Genomic DNA, 21,766 nt, shown 5'->3' with positions numbered 1-21,766 from the left:
CAATAAGACACTGCCCAAGGATATCAGTGCTGAGAGCTTATTGGTGGATAAGGGTATGGTGATTAAAAACTGCAAGCTGGCAGTAGGCAAGAGAGGTCAGGCCCTTGTGCTAGGGACTCTGCCTTTGGCAGGGGAACTTTCTTGCTTTAGGATACACAAGATGAATGGGATCATATAACCCCACTGCTGAAAATCATTCTGATTATACTGTAAACATATTCCCAATTTCCTAGCCTGGCTCCCCAGCTCCAGAGCCTGGGGCCTACCTGCTCTTATAACCTCATGTGAGGTCACACTCACCCTCCGATCCTGAGGTTATCCTAAGGGTCTCCCAACCTGACAAGGTTTCCCATCCATAGCCTTCATCTGGGATGGTCCTCTACCATCCATGGCTGGCTTCTTTTCTGGGAGGCCATGCTGACCACACTCCTCCGATTTGATTCTCACACAGTGAGCTCTTGGTTTTCTTCACTGTACACAACCATCAGAATTTGGGACTATTTGCCTACTTAAGTGCTTGTCTCTTTCCATACTGGACTCTACTCCTGGGTGGCAGGGACAATAGCTGGTCGTCACCAGACAGATGGCATATGAGTTCTTTAGATGAACAGTGCTTCACCCTGTGCTTAACTCTTGTGACTTCTATTGAAAATATTTATAGACTTTAATTGCAGACTTTGTGAATATGGAAATCTTTCACAGACGTTAGACGACAACATTTCAAACCCCCTTGGTGATGAGTGGCTTCTCCCTCCCTATTCTCATTGAGGTTTTATTTGAGAGGTAACCTTCTACAGAACATTACATAAATTTTAAAGAAATTTCATGTCTATCCATGGAGGTCCAGATCAATATGTGGGATGTCTATGGCATCCTGGAAGCTTCCATCTATTCCCTCTGGGTTAATTCTTTACTGAAGATAACCACTATTATAATGCCTATTAATATAGGTCAGTTTTGACCATTTCTTACCTCCTTTAAATACTTGCTTTTGAGTTGCATGTTGCATCAGTAATTTGTGTTTTCTGTTGCCCTATAAATTCCTTTGTGTAAATATTCCACAGTTTATGTAAGTATTATGCAGTGGAATGACTGTGGATTTGTCCAGTTAATGGCTACTGGCAACTCTGCTAGGGACATTATTTTACAAGTATTTTATGAGTACTCACTCAGACCTGCTGGGTTCAGGCTCCAGTGTGGACTAGCTCCCAGACAGGCATGCGTTTTGACTTATTAGGTACCTCCAAAGTGGCAGGACCAATTATACTCCCACCAGCAGTGCCCTGGAACACCCCCTACCTCCATATCCTTACTAGCACTTAATATTTCCTCATGGTTAATTTTAGCCATTCTGATAAAAGTATGGTGTATCTCTTTTGGGGGTTTAATTTGCTTTTGATAAGAAATGATACTGAGCGTCTTTTAAAATGTTTATGGGTCAGTTGGATATTTCATGGGTCACTAGGGTATTTCATCTGTGTGTGTGTGTGTGTGTATATGAATTGCCTTTATGTGCCAAGTATCATTTTTTTTAGGAGGTTGACTTTTAGAAAAAAAAAAAAACCTTCTAATTGTAGTTCTTTGTACATTTTGGATAGGAGTTATTTAACTGCTCCATGTGTCTCAACTGTCTTCTCCCAGACTGAAGGTTTTTTTTTTCCTTTTCCTGATGGTGTCATTTGATGAACAGAGACTCTTAATTTTAATAAAAGCTAATATATCAATCTTTTAGATTATGTTCATTGCTTTTTGTGTTCTGTGTAATCTTTCTCTTGTAGAGAGGTCCTGTTTTTAATTAAAGAACATATTAAAGAGATGTTGAAAGAGGTTTCTGGCACTCTTAACATGGCTTTTGAAATCAAGAGGCTTGCAACATGGCGATAAAGCTGAGAGCTCTTCTGTCCCTTTATGGAAGCCTGCCTCATCCTGCCTGGCCTTGCTCAATTCTTCCTTCCAACTGCCCTCCCACCCGCCATGGTGCATTTCAGAGAGAACCTAGATGGGTTAATCCCATACGTTGGTAATTTCTTGGACAGAACATAGCCGAGTCGCACTCCTTTATAGTTACCCATCAGGAATATTCAACTCAGGAAGACAACAAAGAAATGACACCACAGGGACCAAGAGTCATTCACCAGATATATTTGAAGTCTAAGCTCTTGGAGCTATACACGTGCACAAATGATTCAGTTGGTGGAAATCTTCCCCTTCCCCTTCATTTTAAAACTTTTCAAACTTAAAATAGTGCTAAAGAGGTTTGCATAATGTGCGTCATGGAAATGCCGAGGCAACTGAGACTTTCACAGCGTGAGGAGGTTCCACTCAAACATGGCAGGCGCTTCCCATTCCCTACTGCTCCCCTGAGAAAAACCCCTCTGTCTTCCCCCCAAAGTCCAACCTAGTGAAGGAGTTGCTGGATCTGAGACAGGTTAACATGGACATGTGGCAATACCCAGACTCACCACCTAGGTCATACATGCCACCAAGTTTTTGTGACTACACAGAATGGTCACTTCAACTTTTACTAAATTGTCAGTAATGTCTGATACGACTGTTTTAAAAAATTTCAAAAAAATCATTTCCCAAAATTTTCTCTCACCTAGTTTTTTTTTTTTTTTTCAGAACCTGCATTCTGAAAAATATTCAAGGTTCTTAAAAACTCAATGACCAGCAGTCAGCTGAGATTCAGCCCCCAAAGGTGGATGGATGGCTGTAGTTCTGTCATCTAAATAGCCAAATGCAACATTCCTCCATTAGAGGGCGCCATTCCTCCACCGTGAAATACATAATCTTGCCAATGAAAATCCAGAAACCTCCACAGCAAAGGAAAGTCAAAGCATTTGCTGATAACATACTCCTCAGATTTTATTTTTACAAGGAGTCTTCATTTTTCCTATAGAAACTTAGGATTTTACAAGCAAAGCTCTCCTCAGTTTCACCTGTACTGTGTCCAGTACTATATTGCTATATTCACAGTAGAACGGACTTTTAATTTCTGAGTGATCAGTCTATGTTTTAAGTTTCTGAGGACACTAACATACACCCTAGGCAAAAACCACAACAACTCTTCAATCAGTTGGCTGCATTATTGTTCTTGTGTGTTTTTCTGAGGCTTAGGTCATGAAAGTACTTCCTCACTCCATCATAATTTGTAATTGCATCTAAGGTAATTTATTAATGTACAGGAGTAGATGAGGCCTGGCACATACAGCAGAAGTTAATGGTTCTCTAGGTGTATCTTCTGTAATGCACTTTGGGCTGGAGAAATAGAAAAATCACATGTAACGAAAACAAAACTTTTTTGAGCATACGGGCATTGCGTGAGCAGGATTGGCATACATTTATCTCTCACCCTTTCCCTGTTTGAATATGCTCAGCTGTTGCTACATTCTGGAGATTTAGCTAACTTTAAATCGTCTACAACTGACACTTGCATCATTATTTAAAAACAAGTGGGCTGAATAGCAAAGATGTTGGCTAATCATTCATGTATTGGCATATGATGTTGTCGTGCCCTCTTAAAATTCAGTATTATCCATAATAGTGTGATATTATCAGATTATCTGCAATAGTATATGAATGCATTCATAAGCAATGCACATATCATGTTTTTAAGCAGCTAATGGCTGAACAACCACTAAATAAAAAACATCCAGATTTTAAAAGCACAGCTGAAACATTTGTACAAATATACAAAGAGAAAAAACAATCGGTTCAGACACCATGAGAGACTTTGATAATAAATAGTTCGTCTGAAATCGGTCTCTATCACCCTGGACAAGCCTCCCCAATGAGACTGGGAAGTTCTACATGGAAATGATGTTCAAACTCTATTGAGGAATATCTTTGGGGCCAAGCTCAATTTTGCCTCCAGGAATTTTAACAGAGCTATGAAATATTGACTCAAAATAGTGACTATACCCAGACTTGTCAAGCTGGATGATACGGATTATTTTTTTCCTATTCTAGGTAGGACATGGCTGGATGCTGATAACCTGTGAGTTAGAGTATATCCTCAAATCATGAAAACAAATGCTGGTGATCATGCATGTCCTGGGAATGTCGGGATGCAGAGGACTGAGAGAGACCAGATAGGGATATCTCATGCAGTCAAAGTCAAGTTTACTTATGGTCCTATTTGAGTGGCCAGGAAAAAAACAACACGCACATAGGACTGGGACTGAAAAGGCTCACAAACAACACAGGTACTGCTTGTTATCGATGTGTCTGGCTTGGATCAACATGAGAGAACAAAGATATAGGCTGTGCTGATTGTTTAATAAGAAAATACTACTTTTTCTAGAACCTTCTAAATAATGAATTATACTTAATGGGTATGATATGATCGGGAGACATATCACCTTTTCCTAGCCCTTTTGTCCGAGAGGCTTGATTACAAGGAAGGAATCTCAAACAACCAAACACCCAGGGATTTAAAGGCAATTAATTTTTTTTTTCTCTGACAAACAACAGGGAGGGGGAAAAAGCATGATAAAGAAGAGACGGATTTTATACTCAAGGTGGAGCAGTAAGCTCAGTTGGACACAGAGGGTGGCGGGCCCGGACGCCGGGTTTGGATGATTTTTGGCTTTGGGGAAGTCTTTGGATCCTCCTCTCCTTCTATGTCGCTGTCGCACACATGCACAACCACACTTGGGGTGGACTCTGTTCCCGCGTGGAGCTCGTACTTCTCTCCTGGAAAGCAAGGGACATGGGTGAGAAGGAGGGAGGGTTTCACAGCAGATCCTCTGGCAAGGTTTGCCCAGGAAGTAAGAAGGGCACGTAGCAGTGCTTCAGAAAGTCTGGGGTCATACATGGGGATAGCGTGGTGTATAGGAAACAGAATGCGATCAATCTGAATTGTACCCCAGCTCTACCACCTAGCCCCTGTACAACCCTCAACAAGCCATTTAACCCCTTGAGGACCAAATGAGTCTGGCCATGCCATTATTTGGATCCTAAATATTCCCCCAAAGCCCAAGTATGGAAGGGATGGCCCCCTTCCTAAGTGCTATTGGGAGTTGTTAAAACCTTTAAGAGTGGGTCTTAGTAGGAGGAAATTAGGTCATTAGGGTTGGGCCCTTGAAGGGGACCCCAGTCCCTTCCTGTTTCCAGTCCACCATGAGGTGATTAGGTTTCCACCACCTGCTCCCACCATGATATATGGGCTATCACGAGCCCAGAGCAACAGGGGCAAATATTATGCACTGAAATCTTTGAAATCATGAGTCAAAATAAGTCTTTTCTCCTATGAACTTGATTATCTCAGGTACTTTATCATAGTGACAGGAAGCTGATGAACCTAGAACATCATATTAATTTCTATTTCTAGTCTTGCTACTAATTGCTGAGTAACCAAAAGCTAATCGCTTTACTTCTTCATCTTTTGGATAGGGTAGTCTCTAAGTTTCTCTCCAGCTCTTCAATTCTTACAGCCATGGCTGCCCCCAGGAAGAATAAGATGAGATTATCATTTGTCCAGAATTTGTAGTGTTTACTGGATAACTGGGTTAGGTGACCATCAAAGCCCTTTCCAGTTTAAAAATATCTCATTTTTGACTGGCTCATTTTATAATCAAATCACTGTGATGCAACGGGCTTTCGGTTTCATTTCAGTAGGTGTTTATTGAGCATCTCCCATGGTCTTGTCATTGCTGGTCATAAAGACCACAAAGTACAATGAAAGCACTGTCCAGGGGAAACAGAAAGAATCAGAATGTAACATGGAGAGTGTTAGGGTGGTAATGCATGTTAAGGTCTATGGTACCCAATTTAAACAGCAAGTAATTTTGACATGCTTCTTATTAGAGGTGACAGTTGACTTGGGTATGACAAATAGACGACCTCCAGGTGGAGGGGCAAGAGAAGGGGACCATTCTCAGTCTTCATGCTTAAAACTTCTCAGATTAACCATCGACATCTTTATCTTTCCCCCATATCCTTCATTTCCAATCCTCACAAATCAATAGAAAAAAATAATCTAAAAATGATGTCTTCCAGATATCCTCCTGGCTGGTGGCTCTCCAGGACTCATTTGAGCATGTCCACATGTCTTAGTCCATTTCTTCCTTTTTTGCTTGGTCAAACCAGTTTACCTGTTGCCCCCTAATCACAATAGCTACATTATTATACCCACTAAAACTAGCTATTTATACTTGGCATAGTCTCACCTCTTTCTGAGATCTCCCTATATCCTGCCCTCCTTCCCAGATAAAGACCAGACACCATCCAGTCCAGGAGTCTTGTCTGATTTCCTGTCTTTAGTGGAAAGTGATTCTGCTGGACTGCTTGAACAAGTATTGTCAGCTGTGGCAGCAGGACACTGGTTACGTGCTTCTGGGCAACCCATCTCGGTAAGCAACAGTGGTGAAAATGGCAAACTCTACAAGGGACCTTTGAAAATTCTGGTACTGACAGAGAATGAGGGGCACTAATAACGTAATAGGTATCAGAGCTCTTCTAAGTGATACAGGAAGGGATGGACACACCAGAGTCATCCTTGTTATTGGTTGAATTGTGCCCCCCTAAAAGATGTTGAAGTCCTGACCTCCATGTCCTATGAATGTGAACTTATTTGGAGAGAGGGACTTTGCAGTTGATTAAATTAATAAGAGGATATTAGAATCAGTCCTGCTACAACAAAGACTGGTCCACACCCAGGGAGAATGCCATTTGGAGTTATGCTGTCATAGCCAAGAACCACCAGAAGTCAGGAAAGGGTGCTGGAACAGATCTCGTACAAAACTTTCAGAGAGAGCATGACCCCGTGTGCATCTTGATCTTGAACTGTGGACCTCCAAAACTGAGTCAACCAATTTTTGTTGTGAAAGCTACTCAGTTAGTGGTACTTTGTGGGCAGCCCTAGCAAACTAATATAGCCACACCCTGCTAAGAGGGTTCTCTTTCTGTTCAGAGTCTGCACCCCCAGCATCCTGCTGTGTTGAGGGAAGGCTTTTCTGGGTGAGGGACAGTGAATGTTTCACAACTCCAGCATTTCTCTGGAACTGGTAGTAGCAAAAAAAAAAAAAAAAAAAAAAAAAAAAAAAGAAAAGAACTAGGCAGAGCCATCGGACTATGGCTTATGAAGATTTGCAGCTTGCAGTCTAGATGTGGTGAAATGTGGGAGCTGAGGTGGACTAGTTTGGATGCAGGTGAGGACAGTGACAGAAGTAGGATGCCTGTGGCAGAACCAGGTGCATGTCAATCACTCGGGCTACTTGGAAAGCAGGAATAGAGAGTGAGCGCTAACCTAATCAGGCTGCGGTCCACTTGGCAGTTACTGTACTGCGCAGACGTGTAGGCACGGAACACCGCTTGATGTCACGGAAAGTTCATTTAATAGTGTGGGTCCCCTCTTCCCTAGAGTATTTTGTCCCATCTTAAAAGTACTCCATTATCAAAGTTCCAGGATAAAAGAAATATATCAGGTATTGCTACGGAGAGGAACCTGCATGAAACTAGCTTTGCCCGACAGGTGTGGGAGAGGCTCTGGGCTGAGGGTGGGCAGACCTGGTTGGTGGCAGCTTGAAACAGTGGTTCACAACCATCTGATAATTTACTCAAGGTGCTTGTTAAGAACAGATTGCCAGGATGGGATGCAATCTTGCGAATTCTGATTTAGTGGAATCTTCATTTGTATTTAGCACCCCCTGATGCTTCTGGTTGTTTCTGTGTCTGAGTGGCCAGAGTTTCATGGCTATGTGGGATAGCAAGGGACTGTGGTCCCCTGAGGGTACTGGCACACACTAATGTGCCCCTTTACTTCTTCCACTCTGCATCATTTGTTTTTAATTGGAAAATGGTAATAGTTCAGAGAGAGGATAGGGGAAAGAAGGGCACGTAAAGGAAAAGAGGCGCGGGACTCCAGGTCAGGCCCCCAGGCCTCCTGGCCACCAGCACTTGCTCATTTCTGGCACTCTCAAGTTGCTCAAAGTCCAACAACATCCAGAGTGCCTAAAAATTTCCTTTCTTACTTTTTCTTTTCACACACTCTTTGCAATTCTGAATGAAAGACACGCTCAGATAAAAGAGGAAGATGTGATTTCTAAGTCCTGGAATAAGATGATAATTCTTGTTTTAGCAGGTAGGGTTTCTTTCTCTCATTTGAAGAAGCCCCTTAGAGGAAACAGCAGCTGTGGGAGTCATGCTTATGGCTTGCAGAGGTGCAGGGGGATGGCATTCTGCCATCCTCAGAGGGGGAGGCCACAGAAAGGACTCTGCCGTAGCAGATTGAGTGTGGAGGTCTCTGGTCCTGGGGTTGAGGTGGTGGTGATGGCAGGGGCCAGGCCAGAGGACTGACCAGACACCCTGTCCCTTTCCTCATCTATTGGCAAATATTAGTCTTCCCACTCCTGGTACCTCAATTGCAGTAAAATACACACAACAAAGTTGACTTTTGATTATACCTTTTGTGGGCCCTGGCTTAGATACAGAGCATTCCTTAAAGACACCCATTGTTGCAGTGTGATTATCACATTGGAAGAGGTGGCTTTCTTCTCTGAGTAGCTGTGGGGGATGGAAGAAGCCAGCAAGGGGGCACCTCTTTATGTTGGGGGGGGGTGCAACTTTCACATCAGGTGGCTATAGTCAGATTGGCTACTAGTGGAGCTATTTTACCAGGTGATCCCATTAACTCCGACATTTCATTGTTCTATTTTTAGAAAATTTCTTACTATCAAAATCCAGCAAAGCTTAACAGCTGCTGAGAGCCTGCAAACTAAAAAGAAATGACTTTAGCCTTGCTGGATTGAATTTTTCTTTTTTTGGCCTTTTTTTTCCCTTTGGGCTTCAACTAATTCCTCTACCCTGAGGACTGACGTCAACGCTGTCACCATGCAAAGGGACCGACTAAGCTTAGCTGGGGACAAGGAGTCCTTATCCACCCAGGCTGGGGACAGGTCCTATCCTAATGCAGGGAGAATGGGACCCTGGATCAGCATTTCTTTTTAAAGGATGAGAGGATTCATCTATCCTGTGCTCACTCCTTCGTCTGTATTCAAACTATCCTTTACCCTGTACAGAGAAAGGATGCCAGAACCTGTCAAAAAAATGCATTGATCAGGGTTTTCTATCTACCCCCATGAAATAAATACCCAAACAAAATCCTTTAGCACCTGGCCAAAAGTTAAACTCTCATGGAAGCATTTGGAACTTTCTGAGGCTTGGCCAGGGTTCAAAACACATGCCCAAATTCTGTTTTTCTTTCTTTCTTTCTTTTTTTTTTTTTTTTTTTTTGAGTGGGTGGGGCAGGTTGGTGACAACATTCCAATTCCTACACATCTGGAGGAGGAAACATGGGTGCCCATAGGCTGCTTCCTGTTCTTAGAAGGAGGAGGTGAAGTCTCTGTAGTTCTGTCACAGGGAAGTGTGATGAGGCTGCCAGTCCAAGTGCCACAGGAAGCCTCCATCACACTGGGACCTTTGGCTCATGGGCCATGATGGGCTCCTTCTTGGATGCTAGCATCATCAGTGTGCTGATGCAGTTTGTGCAAATCCAATATAATTCAGGTGTTAGAATAGGGGAATGATACAGAGCCATATGTATGTGTACTAAGTAGGGTTGAGACTGATTGTTCAGATTCTTAGAAAACTTTTGTGAGGGAAGGAAGATCACGTGGTCCACTAGGAAATAGATAGGATCCCTGCACTGGAGACTTCCAAACCACAGCAAAGTCCAACAGGTGCAAGGAGCTTTATCCCTTAGCATTTACTGCTGGTCTGGCAAGACTCTTCCCGGGTCCTCCCTCTAAGAGGAGCTTATTCCAGGCTGCCTTCATATCTGCACCCCAATTTCCTGACATCTCCATGTAAGTTTCCTCTTCCTCTCCAAATTCACATATCTAAAGTAGAATTATTCATTTGCCTCATGGACACACATTTCCTTCCTGGCTCTCACATTAATCATGGAGGCTGTCTTTTTTCTAGCCTTTTAGGTGCAGAGACTTGGAGTCAGTTAATGATTTTTCTTTCTACTCAGTCACTAAGTCTCTGAGTGCTGCTTTGAAGCATTTCTGCATGCGCTCCCCTATTCGTGTACCCACCTTGTGATGACCCTGCCCGAGACTTGCCTCCTGCCACTCACCAGGGGGCTCCCTGTTGCTTTCCTCCCCATAGAATCTAATCTCCCCAGCCAGAATCAACATCCTAAAACTAAATTTGGAGACGCCACCTTCCACATACTAGTAGTGGGACTCTGAGAAAGCCATATGTTTTTTGCACCTCAGTTTCCCTCATCAAGGCAATGACGATGCTCACATTACCAGGAGATTAGGAAATAAAGAAATATGGATCAACTAGTTTACCAAGTCCTCCCATGATGCACAGTGTAATTATTCAGGGTGATATTAGTTTGATCAATGCTGCCACCACCACCCCACCCCTGCAAAGAATTTCATTTCCAATACGATGAACTCATCACACAAGGGTTCAAGAATCAAGCAGCCAAATGATTGTAAAGATCTTTCACTCACCAGAATCTGCTGTGAAGTGCAGGAAGAGGTGAATGATATGTTGAATCCCAAGATTCAAGTGAATAGCCCAGGTACCCTGTAATCTAATTCCCCAAATGGATCTCTCCTCCCCCCCCTTCTCTGACTTGTCCTTGGGAAGTTTCTCTCCATTTTCCTCTTTTCCTCCCCATTTACATGCCTCTGTTCCATGAAATGGAAAACCATAAGTTCCTGTTCTAAGAAAACTTCTGATTTTCTTTCCCCAAGTTGGTCTGAGTCACTTATTTATAATGCTTAATGATATCCCTTTTTGTATTATTCATTAGTTATTTCGTCTAGTGATGTTTTATATTCCAAATCACCAAAGCTGCTTTGGGGGTTGCTGCAGCTCAGGGTACACACTAATGCTCAATAAATGATTAGCTGTGTCCAATGTCCTTCACAGATATTTGTATAATGTCCAGTATGTACTCATGCATGAATTTTCCTCCTGTGGTTTACCTTATGTAAATTTTTTAGCATTTCAACTAAGCTGAAAACTTATGCAGGTATCTACCCTATTTATTAGGACTCTGTTGGTGCTGGGCCATAGTAGGTGTTGTAGAAACTTGGCATGTTCCTTGAATATAGCTGTTTAGGGAATACTTCCTAAATGCCAGGCACAGGTCTGAGTCTCTAAGTGCTTCCCCTAAACAGGTGTCTAATGATGACATGAGCTCTGTGGTGTGGGTTTCAGCATGTCCAGTTATGGTAAGGAAACTAAGCTCCCTGCAGAGCCAGAATTCAGACTGACTTTATTTCGCCAACCACATTAACCATCCCCTCTGGTTCTGCCTCTCATTATTCTCACTGTTTCACATTCTGCAGGAAACCCTACTGGAAAGGAGTCTTGTTTTAACTTTTACTTCTAGCACGTTTTCATGGCAACATATTTTCAGTGTATATTTGTTCTCTAGCTAAAGATAGACTATTTCTCCTGAACTTTGCGCCTCATTTTGTTTTGAACTTTGCTAGTTATTCTAGGCCAGGTCTCTTTGACAATTAATCTCCTATAAATTATAGCTGGGTACAGTGGTGCATGCCTGTAATCCCAGTGACTTGGGAGGCTAAGGCAGAAGGATTGTAAGTTTGAGGCCAGCCTCAGCACATTAGTGAGGCCCTAAGCAACGTAGCAACACCCTGTCTTCTATAAACTAAGTTAATCTCCTATGGAAACTGTGGACTTGGGAAAATATCCTGTTTCCCTCCTGTTTAATTTCATCATCTCGCATAAGGAAGTTGAATTCTCAATAGGGATGTTACATGTTGTAGCACATCATGCTTTCCAAAGATGAATATAATATCTCTCCTCCCATATACTCTCCTAGGACCTTGCCATTTCTCCATGGAGGAGTGCTCCCTTCATTCCCTTTTTGAAAACTTGGACAGACTTTTATGACTGCCTTGAAAGAATATGGCAGAAGGAACCAATATGACTTCTGGGTTATAAAAATGCCAAATGCTTCTGCCATACTGTTTCAGGATACCCACTCTTGAAACCCCACCTCCATGTTGTAAGGAAGCCAAAACAGCCTGTGGAGAGGAAGCAGGGCCCAAGCCACAGCCAGTCATCAGAATGAACACTCCTGAAGCTGATTTGCTAGTCTCCAGGTGTGCTGTCCCAACAACACTGCGTGGCACAGAGATGAGTCATTACTGAGCCTTGACCAAATAGATTTCTGAGCATAATAAATGATGATTGCTCTTTTAGGCCTTAAAGTTTTGGGGGCAGTTTGTTATGTAAAAGTGAGCCTGGGTCACTCAAATTCTGTTCAAGAGCTAGGGGAGCTACTACAATTGAAGTTATCGCCTGTAGTGTCTTCCCTTTTCCCCTGCTGGGGCCCTGTGTCTTAGTGGATACTTGACTAGGTCCAGTGGTTCTTGCATGTGGAGGACATCTTGGACCTCTTGCTATCTCTATCTCTATGGCCCCTCTTCTATTCCTCCCCAGTGGAAGAGGAACAATACTAAGGTGATTTGGGGGAAAAGAACTGGAAATGCTCGACTCACTCTCTCCCACTTTTCACTTTGAGCTCTCTCTTCCTCTGAGAAACCTGTGTTCTGCTCTGGGCTCTGTGCTAAGCCTGGCAGGAGAGTCCCTGCCCAGGGTTGGGGAGCCTGATGCTTTCTAGCTCCATGGTGGTGTGAGTGCACCTGTGTGGTGCAGGATGTCCACTTCTTAACCTTGTCATCCAAAACCAAGCTGACAATTAACAACAGCAACAACTACTCATCGGTCTTCTGAACCAAATAGGGTACAAACATCAGTGTCAATAATCAGTCTACACTGAATTTTAAAACAGGATAGTGGCTTATCAAAGCAAGTCCTAAGAACATTTCCAATAGAACTCCAATGCAGAACCCTATCGGGGTTGTGTGCTAAGCTTCAATTTGGATTGAGTCCTTTATATTTGGTTGAGAATACAAATTCCAATATTAACATCACTACAGGAAAATGGAGTGGCTTGGCTTAAAGGGCACAGGACCTGCCTACTCTGCAAGAGGGACTAGGGAGCCCCTGCGGGTGGAATGGTGACAGTGGACTTTGTGCATGCTGGCTTTTCTGTGCATGCCCAACTGTTGGTGAAAGCAGAGTTCAGTGAGCAGTGCAGGATGGTTTAGATGTGCTTGAAAAGTATTCATATGTAGGTTTTATTTCAAGAGTTAAGCTTATGACTTAAATTCAGCAGGAAAGGAAGCCCCACGAGGCTGCAAGTCCTGGTTTGCTGCTCCCTGTCAACTGGGCAGGCGGAGGGGTCCTGCACTGTCAGGTGTTGGGTAGGGACTCCCCCCAGGAAGTGGGACAAGACTAGGAGAGGGAGGCAGGGTGCATCCCCATCTGGGGCACCCACCAGCATTTGAACTGTCACCCCCGACCTCACTCCTGCTGGGGACTGTGTTCTTCAACAGAAGGACAGAGTTAAACCAAAAAAAAAGGACATTTTCCAAGCTGCACCCCCAACCCCCAGATAGATGTGCTATTTAAAGGTGTATTTTAAAAAATGATTACCAGTTTATTATAAAGGGTTTTATAAAGGATGCAAAAGTGAAGAGCCAGATGAAGAGGTACATAGGATAGTCTGGAAGGAGCACTTCTATCCTGGGGAGTTGGGGTGTGCCAACCTCCTGGCATGCGGATGCATTCATGAACCCAGAAGCTCTCAGAACACCACCATTCAGGTATCATCAGCTATTGATTAGCTTGATCTCTAGCTTTTCTCCTGTCCTCTATTCCCCAGGGGTGGGGAAATGGGACTGGAAATACTAGGTTTGGATTCAAGGGGCTGTCTTTCTAGTGACCAGCCCCCATCCTGCCAGGAGTCACATTATTACAATAAAAGATACTCCTATCTCTCAGGAAATCATGAATTTTAGGAGCTTTGTGTTAGGAATGAAGGACAAAGACCAAATATTTTAATGGTATTTTAAAGCCACCTCTTGGTAATCTTGCTTTCTTCTAGTTTTCCTAGGGGAAGGAAAAGTGTGTGTGTGTGTGTGTGTGTGTAGATGCATGCGTGCACACATATGGGGATCAAGTACAAAGTTGTGAGCAGGTGCTACTCCTGTGTATCCCGCCCTCTCCTCTCTTTCTGTGCACACACTGTGCCTCCACTTAACTGGACTCTCCTTGCCTCTTGTCTCAACACCCCTTTGTCACTTTTCAACTGGTGTGATTATAGTGTCCTTCTTAAACAAGGGCTGGTCTATCAGTGGATATTGTTGCCATCACCATGACTTAATGACTGGGTCGGGGTGAAAACTGGCACTTAGCAGGTAAGACCCAGGAATGCTAAATGTACTGCCTTGCATAGGACAATCAGCTCCAAACATCACGGCATTCATCTTGCCATACACTGAACTCAGAGCCTAAGATGTGGTGTGACAGTGAACTAATAATAAATAGGTGACACAGATTGAGCATTTACTATATCCAGGGCTGGATATAGATATTTATATGGCTTGTCTCTTTTGATATACACCCTGATTTTCTGTTTGGAAAACTGAGGACAGAGAGGTTAAAAAACGTGCTGAAGTTCACACAGCCCATAAAAGATGGAGCCTAGAATCAAATACACATCCTGAGTTTTAATCATCATCCTAAAGAGAAAAAGCCTCTCTTCATGCTGGGTCATTATCCATAGCTATGAAATAGAAGAGGTGGTGTTCAAGAGCAAAGGGGCTTATTGGAAACTAAAAATCACAGGTATTTGGTAGCTGCCTATTTACAAGATTAATATGGAGAAAGAATTTCTTTTCTTAGAGTGAAAAGGATTCAGGATTAAAACAAATATTCCAGAATTTGGTCCTCTGTAAACTTGGACTCTCTGATTCTTTGTATTTCTGTGAGTGCATATTTCCTGTTTCATTGTGGTAAGCCCTGGAGATGGGCAGCAGGCTCCAATTGGATCTCCTAGGTGCCACAGTGTAGCCAGTGTGTTGCCTCCTGGGGTCAGGTGGCCATGACATGGCATGGCATGGCTTCCCCACCTCAGTAAGGGTCATATGGGTTCACTGCAGGAAAAAAGTATTATCAACATGTATGACGGGTCTTCTCCTTCCTTGCTCCTCACCAGTCCTGACCTGTATTCAAGTGGGAGATGGGAAGGATTTAGCAAGATGTTAAAAGATGGAGGGAGAGGTCGAACACTTTACATCTGTCATAAGGGGAGGGGGCCTATTTCATAAAAGGAAATTTGCTTCTGGAGGTTTCTTTTTCATACAGGTTTAGGGTGACCACTTATCTTTATTCCCTCCTGAGACATGTAGGACCCAGAGTTCTTCATGGGGCGCTGTGATTGAGGATCTGAATTAGTAACCGAGATGAAAACTAGAAACTTTCAAGGAAGGTAAAGGGCCAGAGAGGTGGGGAGGCAGAGAGAAAGAGCTGAGCAAATAACTTCTCTGAATCTTAGAGGAAGGAGCTTTTCCACCCAGGCAAGAAGAGAGCAGCAGAGATAGAGCTGCTTGGGCACTCCCTGGAGACTGGAGGTTCTCCTCTCTGGGAATGGACTGTATTTTTTGTTTTGGTACTAGGGATTGAACTCGGGGGCACTTAACCACTGAGCCACATCCCCAGCCCTTTTTAATATTTTACTTAGAGATGGGGTCTCGCAGAATTGCTCAGGCTGACTTTGAACTCCTGATCTTCCTGCCTCAGCCTCCAGAGCCACTGGGATTACAGGCATGCACCTCCATGAGTGGCTTTATTTTTCCTTCTTAGAATCAGAGGTGTGGCCAAGGCAGTAGCTCTAAGAACACACATACACCTAGAGTGAAGGAGAAACACCAAAAGAATCCTATTTTAAAGTACTTATTTGAGGGTGGTAAAATTTATTATTCATCTTTTCTCATTTTTTGGCCTATGTATCTTTTCAGATTATCTACCATCTGTACATTTTACCCTGTGAAATAAGTAAAGGAAGAGCTTCATGTTGCTAGTTGGTAGTGATTAAAGATAAAAAAAATTATAGAATTATGTGAGCAGAAGAAAAGCCCCTTTAAAAATTTCTATTAAAAATAAATTCTCCCAGAGAAAATTCTTGGAAAGGAAATGGAAACTTGGGAATGTGTTTCAGGATCACAAGCCTGAGTCCCTGTGTAGAGAATGATGTGGGGAGGGGGTACTAATTGCCAAGGTGCCTCTCATGTCTGGTGATCAGAATATAGCAAAATTGTTGAACCTACGGAGTCCTTATATAATATTCATCCTACACGTACCCCAAATATAGGTGCTCATCTATATTTTAAAAACTGATTTTCTCTACATCTGAGTCAGAGCCTAGAATAGAAAAGGTTTCTTCCTTGTAACGTTAATTAAGGAAGTATATTTTCCATTTCGGGAAACAATGTGTACCAGCAGAAACACCAAAATTGCTTTACTATGGCATGTTTCAATAGAGCAGAATTTAGGAGGAAAAATCTAAATATAGCAGACGTAGGCAACTTGAAACTCAAGCGCCATTTTAAACCTTCTTCTGTAGTTAACTAAAATTGATCTCCCTAACAAGAGCTAAAAATAGCAGCAGGGAAAAAAAAGAGTAGACAATGACTTTTCATATTGCTGCCTGCAGGCATTTTCAGTGACAATGAACATGACCTTCCAGAGCCATGCAGACAACAGAACAAGGCTGGCATTTCATAACAGGGGTCCCCTGACTTGCCACCTGTTTGGTGGGGCATGCATCTCAATTTTGCCATTTTTTGCTAACTGGTATGGATAAGCTGTTTTGCTGGGCTGGGTTTTTCTTTTTTTTTAAACACTTAAAGAAAAACAGCATTGTTCTGTTTCTGAAATTAGGGTATTATGACAATAGATATTATCAAACAAATAAAAATTTTCAATTCATTTTCCATGTCAAGGTCAGAGACCATCTTGGTCTAATTTTCTGTTAGGTGATGAGATTCTACAAAGTCACCAGGTTGAATAGAAACACAAAGCCCCTATTTTGATAGGATAAACTTCCCCTTAAACAGAAGAGAAGGTAGCAAATTCTGATTTGTGTGTCCCCTTGGACATTAAAGGAAAGCAAGGGCTGTGCCCCGAAATCTGAGGCACTGGGCTGGTTTGGTAGGAGGACAAAAATCAAACAAGATATGGAAAAAAAAAATTTTTAAATTGTTTTGTGTTCGTAAACTCTCCTTTCCCAACAATTTTTAATTTTTTCTGGAGAAATTAATTTTACTATTCAACAGACCTTTCCGCCCTGGGAGGTTGAAAAAGCAGAGTACTTTTTTGCTTCTTTCCAGTGGCGGAAGAACACATTTTGACTTACCAGCTGTGCACCTTGACAATTTATTTAACCACTCCGTGCCTCACATTTTCCAACTGTATGATATTGGCAATGCTTGCCACTGTGTGCGACTGTTAAGTGAGATGAGATAGTAAGGTGTTTAGAACAGTGCCTAACACATAGTAAGCACTACATGTTAAGTCATTGTTTTTACTTATTTTACTTCCTGGGTCAAAGATAGAATATACAGTCATGGAGACAATGGTTAAGAGTGTTTGATACTGTGCCTCTCATGATTTCTTAGAACACAAACTTGCTCTCACTGTGAGACACAGAACTGAAAGTTCTCCAATGTTCTGTGGCCCTTGTCTCCAGTTGTAACATCTTGTTAATGAGTTCAGAGGATTCCTCAGGAACTACAGGGTCAGGTTTTGTCAGGGCTCTTTTATTCTCTGCCTGGATCTTTCTAGAAATTTTTGACCTGACTTGGCCCTCTCTGAAAGAGGATCACTAGTGTCCCTTTTTAAAAGGACAGGGATGCTGACTTAGCTGTGGCTAATCTGAGCCAGGATCTGTGTCTGTGCCTCCCTGGGAAGCCCCCATCAGCCAGTGGGTGCACTGCCGTGACCCTGAGTCCTTCTTGCCCTAGATCCCTGCTCCTAGATGTTCCTGCTCCCCACCCACCCCCGCCCCCAGAGAATTTACTGAGCATTAATGTTAATGCTTCTAAATTAAGTATTCCCTCCTGAGTTTTGTCACTGTCCTGTATGAATATTGCACAGAACTCAAGCAAAGAAATGATAATTAACAAAATATCGAAGCAACAAGTATAGGGATTAATTTTTAAAATGGAAAGCAAACAAAATAATCTGAAGTGGTGTTGATGTGGAAGTCTTAAAGTGTTATCTCATGTTTTGAGATTTTTCTTTTTAAATGACCCTGTGCAAAGAGTTCAAAAGGCCAGGAAAACCTTCGACCGATTTTTCCCAGCCTCTTTAGATTTCTGTGTCCCTTCCCAGTCACTCCACCACTAAGCCATCCTCCCGGGTACAGCTCCTTTCCTTTGATCATCTGAGTGGCTTTCCTCTTGCTCTTATTCTAATTTGTTTCTGAGCTTCTGGAGCTGAGATAGTCATCCCTTAAAATGAAACGAGTTATCATTGTTGCTGAAATGATTCTGCCAAAGGGTTAAAAATGAGTTTTATGAAATCATTTTTTTTTAAATGGAAATTCTGGAAGTAATTTCATTATTGAAAACATTAGCTCAGTGCTGCCTAACTCAGTCTGGCTAAAGCCCTAAGAGGGCAATATCTTCCTAGAGAAGACACCATCCCCAAGCAGGCCAGCGGCTCCTCAATTCATGTGTCCCTTGGTTCATTCATTCAGTACTTATTGAGCACCTACCATGTACCAGGTGCTCTCAGGTGCTAGAAGACCAAAATGTAGGAAAGGCAGCAAGTTGAGCAGTAGAAAACTACCCCAGGAGAAATGAGAACTTGTGCAAAGACCAGGAGTACAGAGGCTCCTTGCCTTGGCACCTTGCTGGGGGGAGAGGGCAGAGATGAGGGTGTTCAAGATCCAAGGTAGAGCCAGTTCCTTCCTTGGTGCAGCTGAAGCAGGGCCTGCTGCAGTTGGTGTTTGTCCCCTAGAAGTTCGTGGGCTGGAACACTAATTCCTCAGTGAGGCAGTGTTGGGAGGTGCTGGGGCCATGGAGAGGAGCTAGGGAGAGACGGAGGTACACCCTTCTTGCTTGAGTTCTCTAAGGACTGGATTTGTCCCCACAAGAGCTGTTTGTTATAAGGCAAGTCCACCCCTCGTGTTCTCTCTGCCACCCTTGCTGAGCAGACACTAGTGCCATGCTCTTGGGCTTCCAGCCTTCAGGACTGTGAGCTCAAACAACCTTTTTCCTTTATAAATTACTCGGTCTCCGGTGTTCTATTGGCGCAACCTTCAATATAACTTCTGTGATATTTTCAACTCAGTTATTGAATACAAACCATTTCTTTCTGTGGGGTGAGGAAGCGGAGAGAAACAGCTTCAAATCGCTGACAAGGAATGGAGAGAAAGCCATCAGGAAAATACATCCAAGCGGTGGCTGTTTCATGGACAACAATATAAGTCATCCTTGAAAATATAAAGAGGCCTTTGATTTTTGCACACAATGATGCATATCATTCTTAGCAGATGCTGGGCTAGGCTTTCTGGAAGTGGTGGGAGAGAGAGCTGTCACCTCAGGGTTACGATAAATGTTTTGCCAGGGTAAAAGCAGAACAGGCCTAAGGTCAGCCAAGGCAGCCAGTGTCCTTCAAAGAAAGCCAACTGGCCGGTGGTGAAGATCACCCTTGGGAATCAGAAGAGCCAGGTTTGAAAATTAGCCAGTCATGTCACCTTGGAAAAGCTCATTCTTCTCTCTAGCCATTTCCTGACCTGTAACATGGGGGTAATAGTAGTCCCTAGCTCTGTCCTTACCACATGCAGGGCACTTCCAAAATGGTTGGTGGTTCACTGGTTGTGATAAAGGAAGGTGAAGGTCATAAGCTAAAAGACAGGCATTTTAACCTTGTTGATCACTTAATTCTAAAAGAACTTCTCCCTTTTTATTCTAAGACCATTCCCTTCCTCTGGGCCAGGCTCTGTGAGCGTCTCTTGTGGGTGCTACTTCCCACTCCATCGGTCCCAGGTTGCACTTGTCCCTGGTGGCGCCTTCCAGACCCTGCCCCGAGCTCCATCAGTCAGTGAGGGTGTCTGGCACTTGCCCTAATCTCCTCTCTGCACCAAGCTCTGTGAACGCAGACTACGAATGACTATTTTATCATATTCTTGATTTTTTTAAAAAGATGATGATGGCTTGACTTTTACTGGCTCTAAGTGAGTGGACCAGAGACCACAGGACTCTGAAGGCCAGCAAGTCAGACTCTACTGGGGCCTCCTTTAGAAGAGGGAAGGACACAGCCTTGGAAGCAGCTCTGTTGTGGGCAAGTTCTCTCTCGGCCCCGGGCCTCAGTTTCCTGTCCTGTAAAATGCTGAGTCGGCCAGTGACTCCTGGGTCCTCTGGCCAAGATCTTAGTGATTCTATGAGGAATGCTATTTGCTGACCTTCAAAGTAACTCTACAGAGTGTTCGAATGTATTCCTGTTAATACCTGGGCACAGGTGTCAGAGTGGCAGCTTCAATGACTGTGGCACTAACTGGTCTCAGGATTTGACAAGCTTGTCTGCTTCTGAAATGTCCCGAATTGCTGTGGGAAATGGCTTCACCACAAATAAAGCACATCCCAAACGTGGCCTGCTTAGGAGGAGGGCTGAGGAAGCAGGCGCTTCCTGTCTGTGAACTGGACATTCAAGGAGATCCCATTCCACACCATCTCCCTATTCCTTCCCTCTCCAGCCCATCTTGGACACCTACTGCTTCTCCCAGTGGCTCTTCAAGGGTGAATATGACGGCCATTTCACAGGCCCCAGGAGCTCAGTGACTTGCTGGTGATTACAAAGAACTCCCTGCCCCTCAGGGGACAAATCTAAGCCTCAGAGAGAGAGCTCAAGTGAGAAGGGTGTACCACCAGTAGATGAAGCAGACATACTGGCTGTTATTCCCCATATACTCCACTCCCCACCAAGGAGCTTGCTTGTTCCCAGGCAGGGTTTGTTTATGAATCCAATGGCCTCATCTCCATCCGAGTAGCCAGCAGGGTAACTAGCTCCACCTAGTTTTCCTGGGAATTTCCTAGTTTGCACACTGAAATCCCACACCCCAGAGTCCCCTCTAAGCCTCAGCAAACCAGGATACTTGGCCACCCCAATTTCCAGCATTGGAAACTTTATGTATACAAGAAGCACTATGTGCCATTATTAAAAAAAAAAAAAATGCAGATTTCCTGGGTGGTTGATTCTTGGGCCAAATGTTTTGCCGACCATACCCAGAAATACTAGTGAGAATTTAAGTAGTATTCCTGAAATTTGGCATTGGCTACTAATGGTTCTTGAACTCATCTGATGTTAGAATCAGCTGGGGAGCCTTTAAAAAATACTGATGGCTGAACTTTACCCTGGATCAATTAAAGTAAAAGCTCTTGGGATGGAGGCAGAGCATTGGGATTATATTTTTGGAGAACCCCCCAACAGATGAAGCAGACACACTGGTTGTTATTCCTCATATGCTCCACTGCATTGAAAACTGGGCTGCCAGTGGTTTCAGCCCCTCCAATTTCTACCATTTCCCCTCTTGGTATATAATATGGGAAAAATAACATGACGTATAAGGTGGTATTGTCTCCTGAAGTTGAAGATGGTATTATACTTAGGTATAAAACCTAAAGAAATATTTGGAGATGTGCATATAGAAAGATACAAAAATGTCAATGGTAGCTTTGATGGTAATAACAAAATCCTAAGATGGTCTAGGCGTGGTAATATATTCATATACTGGAAGAGTATGCTGCAATGAAAACGAATGACTGAGAGCTACACATGCCAACACTGGAACCAAGTGACCCTAAGATTATTCTAAAGTTAGAGGTTTACTCTCAGTTCTTGGGGAGTTGGAGGCTTC

The 21,766-nt window shown here is 43.3% G+C and overlaps 1 protein-coding gene across 2 annotated transcripts in view; it reads right to left on the bottom strand.

Annotated features, from left to right (window-relative positions):
* Positions 1-2,126: 2,126 nt before the first annotated feature.
* Rcan2 (regulator of calcineurin 2) overlaps positions 2,127-21,766 on the bottom strand; it is a 240,797-nt gene continuing 221,157 nt past the window's right edge. For both annotated transcript variants that reach the window (XM_076858624.2, XM_076858625.2), the window contains exon 5: positions 2,127-4,695. In XM_076858624.2, coding sequence (XP_076714739.1) covers positions 4,535-4,695 — 161 coding nt within the window. In that variant the 3' untranslated portion in view covers positions 2,127-4,534. The remainder of the gene's footprint in view (positions 4,696-21,766) is intronic.

The sequence above is a fragment of the Callospermophilus lateralis genome, chromosome 6, assembly GCF_048772815.1.
Source record: "Callospermophilus lateralis isolate mCalLat2 chromosome 6, mCalLat2.hap1, whole genome shotgun sequence".
NCBI lineage: Eukaryota > Metazoa > Chordata > Mammalia > Rodentia > Sciuridae > Callospermophilus > Callospermophilus lateralis.
This window is presented reverse-complemented; position numbering and strand designations above follow the sequence as displayed.